The 14,757-nt window shown below is 45.5% G+C and overlaps 1 protein-coding gene across 2 annotated transcripts in view; it reads right to left on the reverse strand.

The window, feature by feature from the left end:
* The window catches only part of LRIG1 (leucine rich repeats and immunoglobulin like domains 1), a 52,796-nt gene that overhangs the window by 11,815 nt on the left and 26,224 nt on the right, over nt 1–14,757 (reverse strand). For both annotated transcript variants that reach the window (XM_031555615.1, XM_031555614.1), the window contains exons 5-9: nt 14,415–14,558; nt 13,294–13,437; nt 8,699–8,842; nt 5,315–5,395; nt 485–556 (exon numbers count right to left, since the gene is read on the reverse strand). In XM_031555615.1, the coding sequence (XP_031411475.1) occupies nt 485–556; nt 5,315–5,395; nt 8,699–8,842; nt 13,294–13,437; nt 14,415–14,558 (585 nt within the window). The remainder of the gene's footprint in view (nt 1–484; nt 557–5,314; nt 5,396–8,698; nt 8,843–13,293; nt 13,438–14,414; nt 14,559–14,757) is intronic.

The raw sequence follows: 14,757 nt of genomic DNA on the forward strand, positions 1-14,757 counted from the left end.
GGATCACAGAAAAAAAATTACATAGTGGCAGCCAAAATCTGCTTCTTGCAAATCGCTCTAAGGCAGTTGTGCTGAATGGGGATGTGCAATGCTGTATCATGAGCAGTCATTTGGAACATGTGTCACTGCCTAGATTTAGGAAGAAGTCAGGACAAGGGAGGAAGAGTGCGAGCTCCATCTGAAATAGCACATTTTCATTGCCAACAGCCTGCAAAATAGCAGTATGCAAGTGAAGGCCTATTTATCCAAGAACAAACCAAAAAATTAAGAGCATGCAGATTTGCCATATGTTCTATAACTTTGTTCTGGCACAAAAAAAGGCCAAAGTTGAGGCAGACTTATAATGAGAAGGAAGCAGGTGGCCCCCACAAATGGACTGGCTTCTCAGTTTACAAAGACACTATTAAATTGCTAGCAGATCTCTCAGGCAGCAACTTTTGGCAGACCCCCCTTCCCAAACTACGAGGCATGGTGGGTTACTCACAGGTGCTCCAGGGCCTCCAACCCTGAGAATGCTTTCTTGGCCACCGACTTGATCTTGTTTCCAAACAGAGTTCTGCAGTTTCCAAACATCCAGTGCCAGATAAACAGAAAGAAAATGGGGAGAGGGAGGCAGAAGAAGAAGGAACACAATTAGCGTGGCTTTATCTGATATACGCGCTCAGTGCAAGTCCCGGGAAATCTGAACTGCATGGAGATTAAGAGGGCTGAAATACATTCGCTTTCCCACTCCTGAAATTAAATCCTTTTATCTGTGTTTGAATTTAATAGTGATGACAGCACAAAAGGGAATGTGCCATATCATGTAAAGAGGCAGGTTTGCTCCAGTGCCTGGAAACCAGCTTGCTGAGTAACAGAAGGTCCCCTCTATTCTTTGAAGGCTGGCTTTGGTCAGGATTAAGTGCAAGACAGTTTAACAAGACTTTGGTCTCTTCCTGAAACACTTTTCATTTCTGACTTCTTCCTGCATAGTAAAAGAGTGGCAATCTCTCCCCTGCTGCTTGGCCTGCCTGGTCATCCACACACAAGGGCTGGGGCTGTCTCCGGGCTGTGTGCATGCAGCACCCAATCAAAGTGAGTGCTGACCTCCCTCCTTGGCCTCTTGTAAATACAACAGCAGAGCAGAATAATACAGTAACTGACTGCAGAGCAGTAATTTCAGGGGCCAAAGGGAAAGAGAGAAAAGGTATTGCGCAGAGAGAGCAAAACAAGGAGCACGCTTGCCTGTATCTGTGGCCACAGACCATTCCTGCCCACCAGCAAGAGGGGGATCATCAGTAGGCAAGAGCCAGCTGAGTGCTCGCAGCCCAGCTGGTGTTCAGAGTCTTCCATAAATATTGACCAGGACTGGTCAGGGTTCATACAAAATGGATGATATCCTCGACTGTTTTACAGAAACATCAGCCAGTATCATCAATTAGGAAATTCCTTCCTTCCCCAAGCTCTCTCTGTGTGAGGTTCATCTGCCAGGTGCATCTGTTTATCACCTCCTGCTTGACGTGGCTTCCAATGCAAGTCATTACTAACAGATCCAGTACACAGACTGGCACATCAGGTGCTGCTTTTGACTGTTCCTTCAAGAACTTTCTTTCAAACATAGGGTGCAACACACATGCTAATAACACTACGATCTTGGCACTGCTTGCTACCAAATCAAGATCCAAGATCAGCACATCAGAAGTCCTAGAGCATAGAACTGCTCTGTGTTCTGGCTAAAATACCCAGGCACCAAAAGATGTGTGCAATCATGAGCACCATAATTTGGTAAAAGGTATCTTGTATTAATGAAGGCTTTGGAAACTCCATTAGAATGATTAATACAGTAAATAATTTACTGTATGCAAACTTTGGCCATATGGCTACATCCATACGCAGTAAGTTCTGGAGCCATAATCCTAAATGAGTGCTATGCTGAGCTTGGATTTGATAACTGGAGATTTGTGTTTACTGTTTCTAGTAGATCTGGAATCCCAGAATCATAGAATGGCCTGGGTTGGAACGGACCCCAAGGATCACCAAGTTCCAACCCCCTGCCACAGACAGGGCCACCAACCTCCATATCTGGTATTAGACCAGGCTGCCCAGGGCCCCAGCTTTGAAAGCTGAAGATGATGATTCTCTCAACACATCTCTATCTGTGCAGAGGTAAGCAGGAAGCCTGGTGTTCTGAATACCCACATTTATAAGCCACTTGCAAACAACTTTATGGTTATGTTTGCAAGAAATCCATACCATACTGGCAATAACACCATGCCCCCAGAAAGCTCATTTCTGCCTTTCAGATCTCAAACAGCCACTTCTGTGACCCAGCAGCCCCTTCCAAGGGCCGTGGCATGCAGCCCTGCTGCTTGTCTGCCTGCTGCAGTCCCCAGTCGTGCTGCTGTGAGCAGAGCTGGGCGCGACCGCTCTCCCACTGATTGCATAAGTGTAATTAGGAGCCAGGCACGCAATTCATTAGAAAGCAGCATTTTCTCCTCCAGCCAGTTTTGCACCTGCAGGAAGACCTCAGTCACTGAGTGAGCCATCAAAAAAACCGGTTACATTGAGCAGCTTGAATAATTAGGAGAACCGGTTGCTCCCCAGCGATTCCACTGATGCTTTTCATGCTTCGGTGCTTCTCGACTCCCTTTCTTGAAGAAACATTTTAATTTAGGCCTGTGCTCTCCATCCCGGACAGCTTCATATATAATTCAGGGAAGGCTAAAGTAACTGGCCTCCCACCTCTCAGTTTAACACCTTCATTTCAGCGAACAACCCTCTCCCCGTTAAATCCTTTCAGAGGCTAATCTGTGCCAGATCAAAGGGGAGCAGCTTTTAAGGCAATCTCCACAGAGCCGAGGTGATTATTAATTCATTGGAAGGTCTCCTCTGAAGTGCCCATTTATTTTTTGTATGCTAATGCATTTAAAGCCTATTGACGGTTTAAATACAGGCCTTAAATCAGGCAGTGAGATGTGCTCTGTAGAGGCTGCTGTTTTACTTTATTTAAGAAAAAAAACCCTGCTAGCAAGAATAACACTCACTTCAGACTTAGATGAAATTACAAGTTTGGGATTTAAGTGCTGATGAGCTCAAGTGGACCTGAGCACACTGCTTTAAAAGTGCATGTTCCCTGGTGTGCCCAGAATGCTCTACAATGAAATAACCTCATACTCAGAGGGCTTTTTCTGGCCTTACAGTCTGACTGTCAAGAAACGATCCCAGCAAAGGTACAACCAGCTGCCCTGTGGCAGGTTTGCTGTTGTGTAACCAAACCTCTTCTGTCTGCCAGAGACCAGCCTGGTCTGTGTGCTGTGCCAGGCTATGGAGTTTGCTGCAAACTCAGCCTTCTTTACACTTGCACAAGCTCCTGCCACATACAAAACAGCAGACAAAACCAGCCACCTTTTGGAGCTGCTGTCTGTGCCCAATGACCAACGTCAGGTCACAGAATCACAGAATGGCCAGGGTTGGAAGGGACTTCAAGCATTATGAATCTCCAACCCCCCCGCCACATGCAGAGCCACCAACCTCCCCATTAAATGCCAGACGAGGCTGCCCAGAGCCCCATCCAACCTGGCCTTGAACACCTCCAGGGACTGGGCATCCACAACCTCTCTGAGCACCTCACCTATCCAGCACCTCACCACTCTCATGGTAAAGAACTTTACTATGAACAGGCTGGGCTGCCCCACCAGCAGCAGTAGGACTCTGCACAGAGCTCCAAGCACACAGCCCACAAAGCCCTGCAGGCTCTTTGCTCCATCCTGCTCCTCCTGGCCTCTGCCTGACCCCCGCAGCTCACCAGCGCTCATTCCTCCTGGTCACTGAGTCAATCCTTCTGAACTCTTTCCCCTGGTGCTCTCCCCTCTGGCTGTTTCACTTTTCTTCTGCCATTTGCACCCAACGCTTCTGACACACTCAGGTATGCAGGAGTACTACTCTGTATTCCCATGACAGTGGCCACATGGGAGCGATGCCCCGTGGTGACGTCCCAGCAGGAAGCGACCTCTCCCCTCTCCTGTCAGAGCAGCACTCCTTTCAGACTCACAGCACTGCAGCCTGCAAGTCCCTCTGGACAAAGCCTCAGCTCCCACTGCCCCTCTGACCATGTGCCATGTGCTCACTGTTTTCGTCAGATAAATCTGAGAACTCCAATAACATCAGCCAAGGACTCTCCCACCACCACATCTGCCACCTCTGCTTTTTTTTTGTTTTTAAGCAACTTGAGGGAAGATTTCCCCACTCACACACAGAAATTCCTACTGGTTTCTCTCCCTCCCACACATGTTCTGCTCCCCTGCCTGCCCTCAAATCCATTTCTTCCTTCTGCCTCACTTTACTTGTAGCTGCAACCTGTTTCCCCTCTCCCTCGACCCAGCGACTCCTCTCAACAACGATCCATCGCCATCTATGTCTGTGACTTGAATTTTTTCTCCTCCATCTAAGCATTACGGCCCCACCAGTCCTGCACGGCTCTTCCCACTCCCCCAGGAGCCTCTAATGAGAACACGACAATATACCGCCTGCCAGGGTTCATTCTGGCCATCTGCTATCCATCGAGGTACTTTTACTGCACCTCTAGCTGTGCCATCCCAGCATCAGAGACAGCGTGATGGGAGGGTGCTGAGAACTTAAACAAAGGCAAGAGGTAATGATTAGAAAGACTCTTGGTTTGTCACAAGCCATCAGAGGCTTCCCTGACAGGGCTGATTTATATAACTGATTTCAAATGGAATACGAACAAGCACAGACAGAGCAATGTGAAAATACTTGTGAAGGCCAAGCAAGCAATAAACATTTGCAAGGCGCATGCTTGCCTTAGGTTTCTTTTTATCTCTTTAAGAGCCTATGCCCCATGGTGCCTTTTATTGTCGCTGCACATGGAAGCAAGCCCAAAAGATCACTTTCAGACAGAGTATCCCACAGAAATGAATCCTGCCTCAATCCTCTGCTGTAACAGGAAATGGTATGATTTTTCTCTGTTTATTGTTATTCACTCCATCAATCGGTGGTTTGCTGAAGATTGCAAGGGGGCTTTGGTTGCTGTTTGATTTTAGAAGCAAAGAATAGCTGTGCTAAATCTTAGAGCTGAAAACAACCGAAGTTGCTCTCTCCAGTTTCTGAACTATGGTATATGACACACAGTAAGCAATGATGTGTGCTTTCAAAAGCCCAGAATTGCCTCCTATCTGCAGAACTACTTTGCCTCAGATGTTCTGTGGATTTCTATCTTGTTCTGAGGGAAGGGAAACAGCATCAGAGAGGAGAGAGATCCACCCCCCAGCGCACACAGCACAACTGTTTTGCAGAACTTCAAACCAGGGATACTCACAGCTTGCTCAGATTTTCTAGGCCTGTAAAGGCTCCGTTGGTGTCCTCTATTGTGCCTGAGATGTCATTGTGGTCCAGTTCCCTGGGGAGAGGACAAGAGAAAGCTCATAATCGGTGTCTAAGTCCTAGGGTCATCACTAAAAACAAACATAAGAAAGTCTGAGAATGGCAAACAAAGAGCTTCCCACTTTGTCATAGCAGTTATCAAAACTGGTTAAGTCCTGGAGCAAAGCCACACTAATCACTTTTTAACACTGAAGTGTTTTTCTCCTGGCTGAACCCCCCAGTACTGAGCCACTAGCTACTTTTTAAACACGTAGGGTGTAGTCCTGTTCTAATTTTGTTTATCCAAACAAAACAAACAAACAAAAAAACATACAGTCCCAAAAGTAAAATGAAAGAACCAAGGGGAACTGGTAGGTAAGATGAGGCAGGGAGTCCCCCCCTATGTCTCTGATGGTGAAATTTCACTGCATTTGGATGGTGCCCACTGAAGGCAAAGGAAAGTACTGCTCCCCTTTCTCTTTCAATTTAAATTCCACCAGGACATTAAATCTGAACAACCAGGGTTTAACAGCTGTCCTTAAATGCTGCTATCATGACTTCAGATAACTTGGGCTGTTTCTATGTCTACGTGAGTTTGTCTACAGCTTTATCTTAGGAAGACGATGGTGTATTTTCTACAAAGCTGCATTTTTTTCTGGCAATGAACTTGAAAGTTCAACAAAGGAAAGCACTATCATCATTGTGCAAGCCAAACTCTGTATAACCATTAAAAAAGAAAAGTTAGAATTCCTTTTCCAGAGTTAGCTTCTTTTGGCTTTCAAATTCGCCATCAATTATGAGCGTCAAAGGGGTCTGAAGAAAAACAAGCAGACAGAACAAACAGAAAGATCCACAAAAGCTGTTCAAACAGTCTGTTTAAAAATCCTTCCCTCCTGCGCTTTAATTCCAGCTAGCACTGAATACCCAGCAACACAGACAGAAATTTATCATTTCTAATGTTAAGTAAAAAGAAAGAAAAAATAAATAGGCTCTGTTGGTTTTGTTACATCACTCCGATTTAAAACCTAGCAAAAACCAACAACAAAGCCAACTAAATCATCCAGATAACCCCTTGAACCCTCAGGTACTCTTTTCGCACCTTTTGAAGACTATTATCAGATCAATCTGTTTAAATATATCAAAACCAAGAAAGAAAAACGTTTCTGAAACAAAGCCCTCTGCATTCTTTCAAATGCCAGGCACAGGCATCACAGCCTAACTCTTGGGCTGTAAGGCACAGGCACACAATAATGTATGAGGGAACAATAATAATAATTCCACAGTTTGAATATTCACACGGGATGGGGCTGTGATTGCTGTGTGCAGTACCTAAGCTGGCTGCAGTCCTTCTCAGCTTTGGTGTGTGAATTAACAACGTGGAAGGAGATGGCCCAAAGCCACAATTCCTCTTTCTCAGCTGCTTTCAGCGTGAGAGCTGAACCCCATCCCTGGGGAACGCCGCCCTCCGCCAGCACTACAGCGGATGTCAGAGTGATCTGTGGGTACACCAGTGCCAAAGGGATGGATAAAAACCCAACACCTCAGTGGGGTACAGACAGTTGCAGGAGAGATGCTTTGATGTGCTGACAGTTTCCGTGCTATCTAAGTGGGACGGGGCAAATAGCTCCTCCTGGAGCTATAGTTTCTACAGTTTCCCTCTGCTTGCCAAGCCAATGCCAGCTGTTCTGTTTGTCTGGTTTTTAAAGGCAAATCCCTTCTCCTGTTCAGATCCACCACTGGCTTCTGGTCTTTGGATCAGCAAACCTTTTCCCATGGCAAAGACAGCCCGGTGGGAACGGCCCACAGGAACCCTCTGACATGCACTTTTATTAATTGACTGCCACACATTGTGTTTCCTTGAAAAAGAAAAAAGAAAACGGTATTGCTTGTTCATCCAGAGACAACTCAAAGGTTTAGAGTTAGAAAGGAGGAAAAAACCCTTCTCAACAAATGGGTGAAAATAAAGAAAAAAAAAAGAAAGAGTGGGGTACTTTGGCCCTGCTCTCTTTGTATTCCAACTCCTCTCCCAGCCCCTGTTGCCAATTTCCTATTCTTTCTGGCTGGCTGAGCTTGAATGCTAGCAGCCTTGTTAATCATTGTGCTGCAAGGTCTCTGGGCCTGACCTCTATTTGAATAGCTCCACATTTCAGCAGTTTCACACCCACCAAAGGCTCCCCAACAATGGGCCATAATTAAAGCATGCTCGGGTCTTTTTCACCAGGTGCAGGACCCAATAGGCCTTTCTCTTTATTAAATTAGAGCTCACTCACACACTCCCTCTCCTCCTCCCCCCTCGGCCCTAAACATAAAAGAGGCTCCACATTCACTGCAGAGCAAAGAGAAGGCCAGCTCCCCTTCCCTCCATTTCTCTTTGGAAACCTTTAGTTCCGGTCCTGACAGCTGCCTCAAAGAAGCCCCTTTCTAAATGCCCAGTGGCTGAAAAGCTTTCGTTTAAGTTTAAAAAAAATAAAAAAAAAAGACAAAAATCAAACAAAACCCAAACTCACTTTCCTGTCACTTCCTCCACCGTGAATTTCAATAAAGGAGAGAGATGAAGAAAGTACTGTAAAGAGGCAAGAGATCTCTGTTCCCGTTTCCTTTTAATTACTCAAACCAGACTGGATTGCTGGAGGAATGAAGTATCAAAGAATGAAGTCAGCCTGCTGAACACAAGTGGCCTGGAGGCTCAGCTCTGTATCTGTACCCTCAGCAGCTTCCTGCTACCACGGTTGAGCCCTACACTCCTGGGTGTTAAACTCCTGGTATCCAGAAGTATAAGCAGATCCCAACCTCTGGATTTGTTTTGCCATTGCTTTTCCTTCTCAAATCCATCTTTACCAAGAAGATGTAGCAGCAAAAATACTTAACAGCATACTTACAGGTGATATTCAAATTTTCAACATTGTCACTGGAAGGAATTTTTCTTCACAGATTCTGAGCATAGTGTGAGCCAACAGAAACAGTCCTTTTCTAAGAACTTCAATTAAAGTTAGTATGATAGCAAGAGAATTCTGCTGTTAGGTGAACCTTAGGAATTTTTGCTTAGCTGAGCTGCATTCAGGATCCTGTCCCATGTTCCTTTAACTTTATTTTGGGGCCCTCTACTCTGAAAGCACTCTGTAACACTGACCAATCCAGTTGCAATTCTCCTAACTACACTGAAAACTGTGAGTTCACTGAACTTGACTAATGGGATAAACACAAGAGTGCAGCACGCAGGGGAGTCTGCAGCTGAGGATGCAGAAGCCCAGAGAAACTGCAAAGGAGAACACTTTGTCAGAACACAACCTGAGGAGGGAAGGTAGGTGTTGTGTTATCTGACAAGCTAGGAGCAACTTACAGAACACGCAGGTTTTTGAGTCCCTTGAAGGCACCTTCTGCAATATGATTGATGGAATTGTGGCTCAGCCGTAGTACATGCAGTCCTCCGAGGTCTGCCAAGCTTCCCTCGTCCAGCCTGGTGAGGTTGTTGTAAGAGAGTATTCTGAGGAGAAAAACAACAGCCCTTGTCATCCAACCAGTCTGTTCCAAACTCCTCTGCACCAGCCAGTGCCTGCCTCCCATCCCACAACAATCTCACAAGAGGCAGTGTATACTGGGTGGATACATAACAGCTTGATTAGGAAATAGCACTGCAGCCTGCAAATATTCCCAAATGATACCATGGGGCAGCAGGCATTTGGCACCCATCTGTGGGGAAGTCTTTTGAGCATGAGAGAGACTCCTCCAGAAATGAATCAGAGCAACAACCCAACACAGATGCTGTCAGTTATGTGGGGAAGAAGCTACTCTTTCTCCACTGTGTCTCCAAGTTAGGGCCTGGGAGCATCACACCTCCTCAGCCCCCAAATGTTCAGGAAAGGTTTCAACATTCTATAACACTTGGATATCAGCAAGAGCTATCAGTCCTGACTGTTTTCAGTCCTCACTCTATTTGGAGATCTTCTGAGGACAAAGCACTCCCCTTTACTTACACCTTATGAGGTGGAGAGTGATGCCGAACAGTAAGATTTGGTAGTTCCAGACTCCATATTCAGGAGGTGCCTTATCGTTCTGCACTTGTGCACAGCAAGCCCCAGGCACCTGAGTGTGGGTGTCTCCACAGCCTGCTCCACCCCAGTCTAGAGCCAAAAGCATTTCACCACGAAGCAAGTGAATGCTTCCTTTCATGCACAGGAAGGAGGTATCTGCTGCAGACCAGCTGCCTTCCCTCCCGCTCCCTTCTGTCAAGGAGCACAGAGTCTCTGTGAAATCATCTCCACTTACAAGTGACTAATGTTGGAGAGCTGTTGTTTTGGGTTTTTTTTGCTTGTTTCCCCATTGGTTTTATTCTTTCTTTCTGCATTCAGATGCATCCTGCTACTCACACTTTCCCAAGCTTCTCTCTCTACAAAGTGCGACTGCATAGAATTTTAGAAAATGGGAGCCTTGGGAGCACAAGTCCCTCTGGAAACTGTGAGGCTTTGGACTGCTAACCTCAAAAAAAGTGGAGTGCTGCTTTGTACAAGCACTGAAATCGCCTGTACAGGCGAAAAAAACCCATCACGTTGAGTTCCAAGCCTCCAGATTCCTTTTCCAGTCCTTCTTGTTAATGAACCTGCTTCAAAAATGTGTCTAAGGCTTGCAAAAAAATCACTGAAATGCCAAAACCTAAGTCAAAAAAGGGCACAAGTTCTGAAGCATTGAGAGTGTCATTTATTTAGCCAATGAGCTGTCTATTTCTTAGCTGTGTGAGCAGGCAGAGGGCAAGCTTTGGAAAAAATTCAGTGAAGATTAATGAGTTTGAAGAAGGTATGGGACAACATTCCTAAAGAAGTTGTAGTGTTAGTTATGAAGAACTGGCATCTGGTCAAAATTATGTCCTCACCTGCGATTAAAGAATTTGGCTTTAAAAAAAAAAAAAGCGTTCAAAAGTAATTCTAAACCTGGCTGAGGAAGAAAATATTTCCTTTTGATTCTACACAGAAGGGTTCCTGCAGCAACTGGTGAAAGCATGTTCCCATCCGTTCCTCCTGACGTCACCTCAAGACGGATGGGCAGCAGCAGGCGGCAGGGTCTCTCAATGGCTGCAACCAGATGGAAGATTTCAGGAGAGAACGCACCTGCTGGTGGCCTCCTTCAACACATAAGGCCTCTGCTTCCTCCAGTGGGAAAGGCTGATTTGTAAGAAAGTGCACTTCCCTCCTTGGTGGTTTGGATGATCTGGGTTGAGAGAAGTCACCGGGCACTGCTGCCCTTTCTCATCTCCCTGCCGGTGGGAAATCACTGGAACGAACAAATGGAAATGGTCTGCCCACATGGCCCTTTTGGCCTGGCACAGAAGTGGGAGAACGGCTCAAAAAGCAGCATGCTGCAGAGATGCACAAAGCAGTTAACCAGAAACATGGTGTACAGCTGCAGCTCCTGCTGTCAGCCAGTTCTGGACCAGGATATTTAACTCATGTCATTCCCACTGATGGAACGATAGGTAAGAAGTGAGACTTCTTCATCTTTCTGAAGAAAAAGACCCAGAAGCCAATTCATCATTTACATCTGATGAAATCGTATGTTCCCACAGTGGATTTTTCCATTGATGCCTTAGCACCTGACTGGTGAATGCAATCAGCCCTATCTCACACCCACAACACAAGAAGTCAAGTGCTCTCCTTTCTTGGTAGGTTTTACGTGAAACCAGAGTCTTAAAGTCACGTTTTTTCCTAACAGCTGAAGGACAGACAACTCATGCTTCAGATGATCTCTTCTTCCCTCACCACATGTAAGCAGAGGTCTGGCCAACTCTCTTTTATTGCAGTCAAGGACTTTGAAATTAATTCCCTGTGTAACCAGGGAATTATTTGCTGAAAACTGAAACCCAGCAGATTTAGCAATAGGGGAACAAGGATCTTTTAATAAGAACGTAAGATACACATTCAAAGAAGCACATGGAGACAGCTTAGGTGTATCTGCCGCTTCCTTTCCTCACTCTTCAATTTCAGAGCAGACCTCTCCTACAAGTACTCTTTTGCTGTGGGAGTTTCAGTTATGAGTATCTGATGGCTCTCTGCAGCAGCCTTACCCTAAAGGCAACACCTGCAACAGCCTGTAATATTTTGCAGAGCTGTGTGCTAACACCCACATAATCGCCTTTCCAATCTCAGCTAACACTGTCATCTCTGGCCTCACACTAGTGCAATCCTGCCTGCTGGGCTGAGCATGCCTCAGTGCCTCCTACCACCTCCACAAGGCCTTTCCCAAACCTGCTCCATTCTGTACCAGAGCAAGTGAGGCCATCCTGCATGGTGGGTTCCATGGTTACTGAAAAAGCCTCTAAGCCAGAACAGGTCACCACTCTCTGCAGGAGATCCCAATCCATACTGGACACATAATGATCCAGCACCATGTGCAACTTCTCAGCTAAACCTGAAGGGTTTGCAAAGACAATGTGAGGTAGAAGAGACAAGCATATTTCTCCCTAAAGGAGCTCTGATGTAAGCTCTGCAAGATGCAGATGGGACTTACCCATCCCACTGGAACTCATGTTGAAATAGAGCTTCAACACAGCCGCTGGATATTGGCTCTCTGAGAGAAGAGAGCTCCCAGAGCTCCATTTCTATGGCAGTGTAGTGATCCGAATTTGCTTGTTCCAGAGATCCAGCCGAGTGCCTTAAAAATGTAGGCTCCTCTTTTCTGATGCTTCAGATTTAAGCAGGTCATGGGCAGAGCACAGTGCTGTTTCTGATCCATTGCCTTGAAAACTTCTGCACTGTTGCTACCTTAACCTAGTAAAATATCAGTTGCTGATCTGCACGTGAAGGAACTGTAGCTGTGTACAGCACCAGGCCAAGCAAAAGAACCCTTCAGGCATGGACAATTTCACAACAGTTTGAAAAATTAGTTAATTAAACAATCACATATGTATTCAACTAACAACAAAAATATTGCCCTGTGCCAAAAGAAAAATCCGCATCTGAATGAATAATTTGGGTTTAACAAAATATCATAGTTGGTCAATGTGCAACAATATTTATTCAAGAGCTTCTAAACTTAGTGGAACCACATGTGTCAGGACCAGTTAACTTTGAATCCAAATCCAACAGATGAGGAACTCACAGCTGGATAGGCAGATAGAGACCTCTAGTCTCAGTCCTGAGCAAGCCACTGAAAACAGCAAGCTCTGTGCTCTTTGGTGGAGGAGAATCCTTAACAATATTTAACAAGAGATTTTCAAGCTTCAAGTAGAATGAATTACAGTTCCACTAACCACATGTGTCAAGTCCTCCAGAGAAAAAAGTGAATCTATCCACAGTCCCACCGAGGGGATGACAGCTACTTCTGTAAGTACTGCAAGCATCCATGTGTGTTTCTTCAAAAAGGCATTAAGCAGTGCCACAGACCCCAAAGACACCCTTTGTGGGGCTTTCCACAACAGCAAGGGTTTCTTTCGTTTATCAAAGAGACCACGTTCACAGCTGGAAATCTCAGGAGAGCAAAGCCAATGCATTTACCTCTTAACAACTGAATCTGACAGAAAGGGTGAAGTGTAAATAGGAGAAAGAAGGAGAACTGCCTTTAAAGACCCAAATCTGTGCTAGCTAAAAACAAGACTGTTCTTTGTAAATACAGAGGACAAAGCAAAACTTCCTTCAGGCTGTACAGTCACACAACAAGCAGCATATGTCTCCTAACTATCTAGATAAAAAGCGCTGCTAAGCCACAGGTCACAAACTCTTCGTGTTTTTCAGCACTGCATTCTTTCAGTCAATTCTAACCTTCGTTTCTGGTGCAGAGGTATTTTAAACAGGTGCTGTGAAGGTCATAACATCATGAATAACAAGGCCATTTCTGCATTTCTACATGTTTATACAGTGGAAGCTGTGGAGTCCTTACTTCCCTTGCCTGCCAGCATTACATTAGCATTAAATTCTGACTAAACAACCACAATGGGAAACAACTCACAGCTCATGCAGCTTCTGACAGAAGCTCCAGCCGTCAGGGTTGATGCGGGATATAGAGTTGTTACTGAGGTGAAGCTGGTGGAGAGATGAAAGGCCATAGAGCGAGCCGCTGTTTACTTCTGTCAGGCTGTTATAATCCAGGTGCCTGTGGAGAAATATTGGAAGGAATTGACAGATGTGCAGCACTGATCAAATGCTGAAGAATTTCAGAAAATGAAGAATCTTCAAAAAGTACTGATATTTTAGCTATGCCTGCACACATTTCTACAAACCTATGTGGATACACCCAAGCGTAAGCACTTCTTGTCCAAGCGAGGGATAGAAATTCAAGGGCAACACAAGGGAAAGGTGTAAGGTCTTCACTTAGCCCAAAGCCCTCTACCATATGCAGCCCCAAACAGCCTCTCAGTACAAAGGCAGAACACTCTCTGCCACCAGCACACAACCACAAGCTGCCAAGCCGGTATGTTCTGAGGGCTTAAAGCTCAGAACGAGGTGTGACTGCAGAGGTACGCTCCACTGCATGTAAATTGGGCTAAGCATCCCATTCAAGTTTGTATTTGCAGAGTCTCAGTTGTGTGACAGCAGCTTCCAGAAACATACTGCCTTGATCACTTGTGACTTTGCAAACACACTTGAAAGCCAATCACATTGCAAGTTTTGAGCATTTCTCTGCGATGACTGTTCTATTTGCTCTGTCCTATGGAAAGAACGCATCACTGAGATTAAACCAGCTTAGTTTCTAGGTTTCCCCAGAGGCAGAATAATCAGGTCTGCAACACATAGTTTCCATGTATCAGTTGAAAGAAATGTACAGGAGCCAGATGAACTTTTATTTAAAGCCCAATTGAGAACTTACTGAATGTTCAAATTGGTAAACTTACAAAGGAATACTGCCACAGCTTGAAAGACAGGATTTTTTATTGAAAACATAGCAGAGCAATGAGTTGATAGTCGGTCAAACAAAGGCTGCAGAAGCATTGCAGAGATCTGTGTGTGCAGGACACAGAAAGAAACATGAAGACATGCACCACTGCCCACAGGTCTCCGCTAAGTAGAAGAACACGTTAACAGGTGAAGTCTGGGCTGTTTGAGAGAAAAGAATGTAGCTTTCCAACTTACAGAACTTGCATCTTGGCCAGCCCCCAGAAAGCTCCATCAGTCAGTTTGCTGATGTTGTTGCGCTGGAGTTTCAGGACTTCCAGGCTGTCCAGTCCCTGGAACGTCAGGCCTTCAATCAGGCGGATGCGATTCCGGTTCAGCTCCCTAAAATTGCCAAAGCCGTACAAGTATATTAAATCCCAGTCCTTTCTCACAGAATCATCTGTGCAGCATACAATGGGGACAGCAATGCCAACAACTCCTCCATCAACAGTTCCCAGGAGAGAGCAAAGCGCACCGGAAACTTTCAATCCCAGAGCTAGCCTGGGAAGTCAGCTGGGTGTCATCTGTTAAACAAACTCAC

This window comes from Meleagris gallopavo, chromosome 14, assembly GCF_000146605.3.
Source record: "Meleagris gallopavo isolate NT-WF06-2002-E0010 breed Aviagen turkey brand Nicholas breeding stock chromosome 14, Turkey_5.1, whole genome shotgun sequence".
Taxonomy (NCBI): Eukaryota; Metazoa; Chordata; class Aves; order Galliformes; family Phasianidae; genus Meleagris; species Meleagris gallopavo.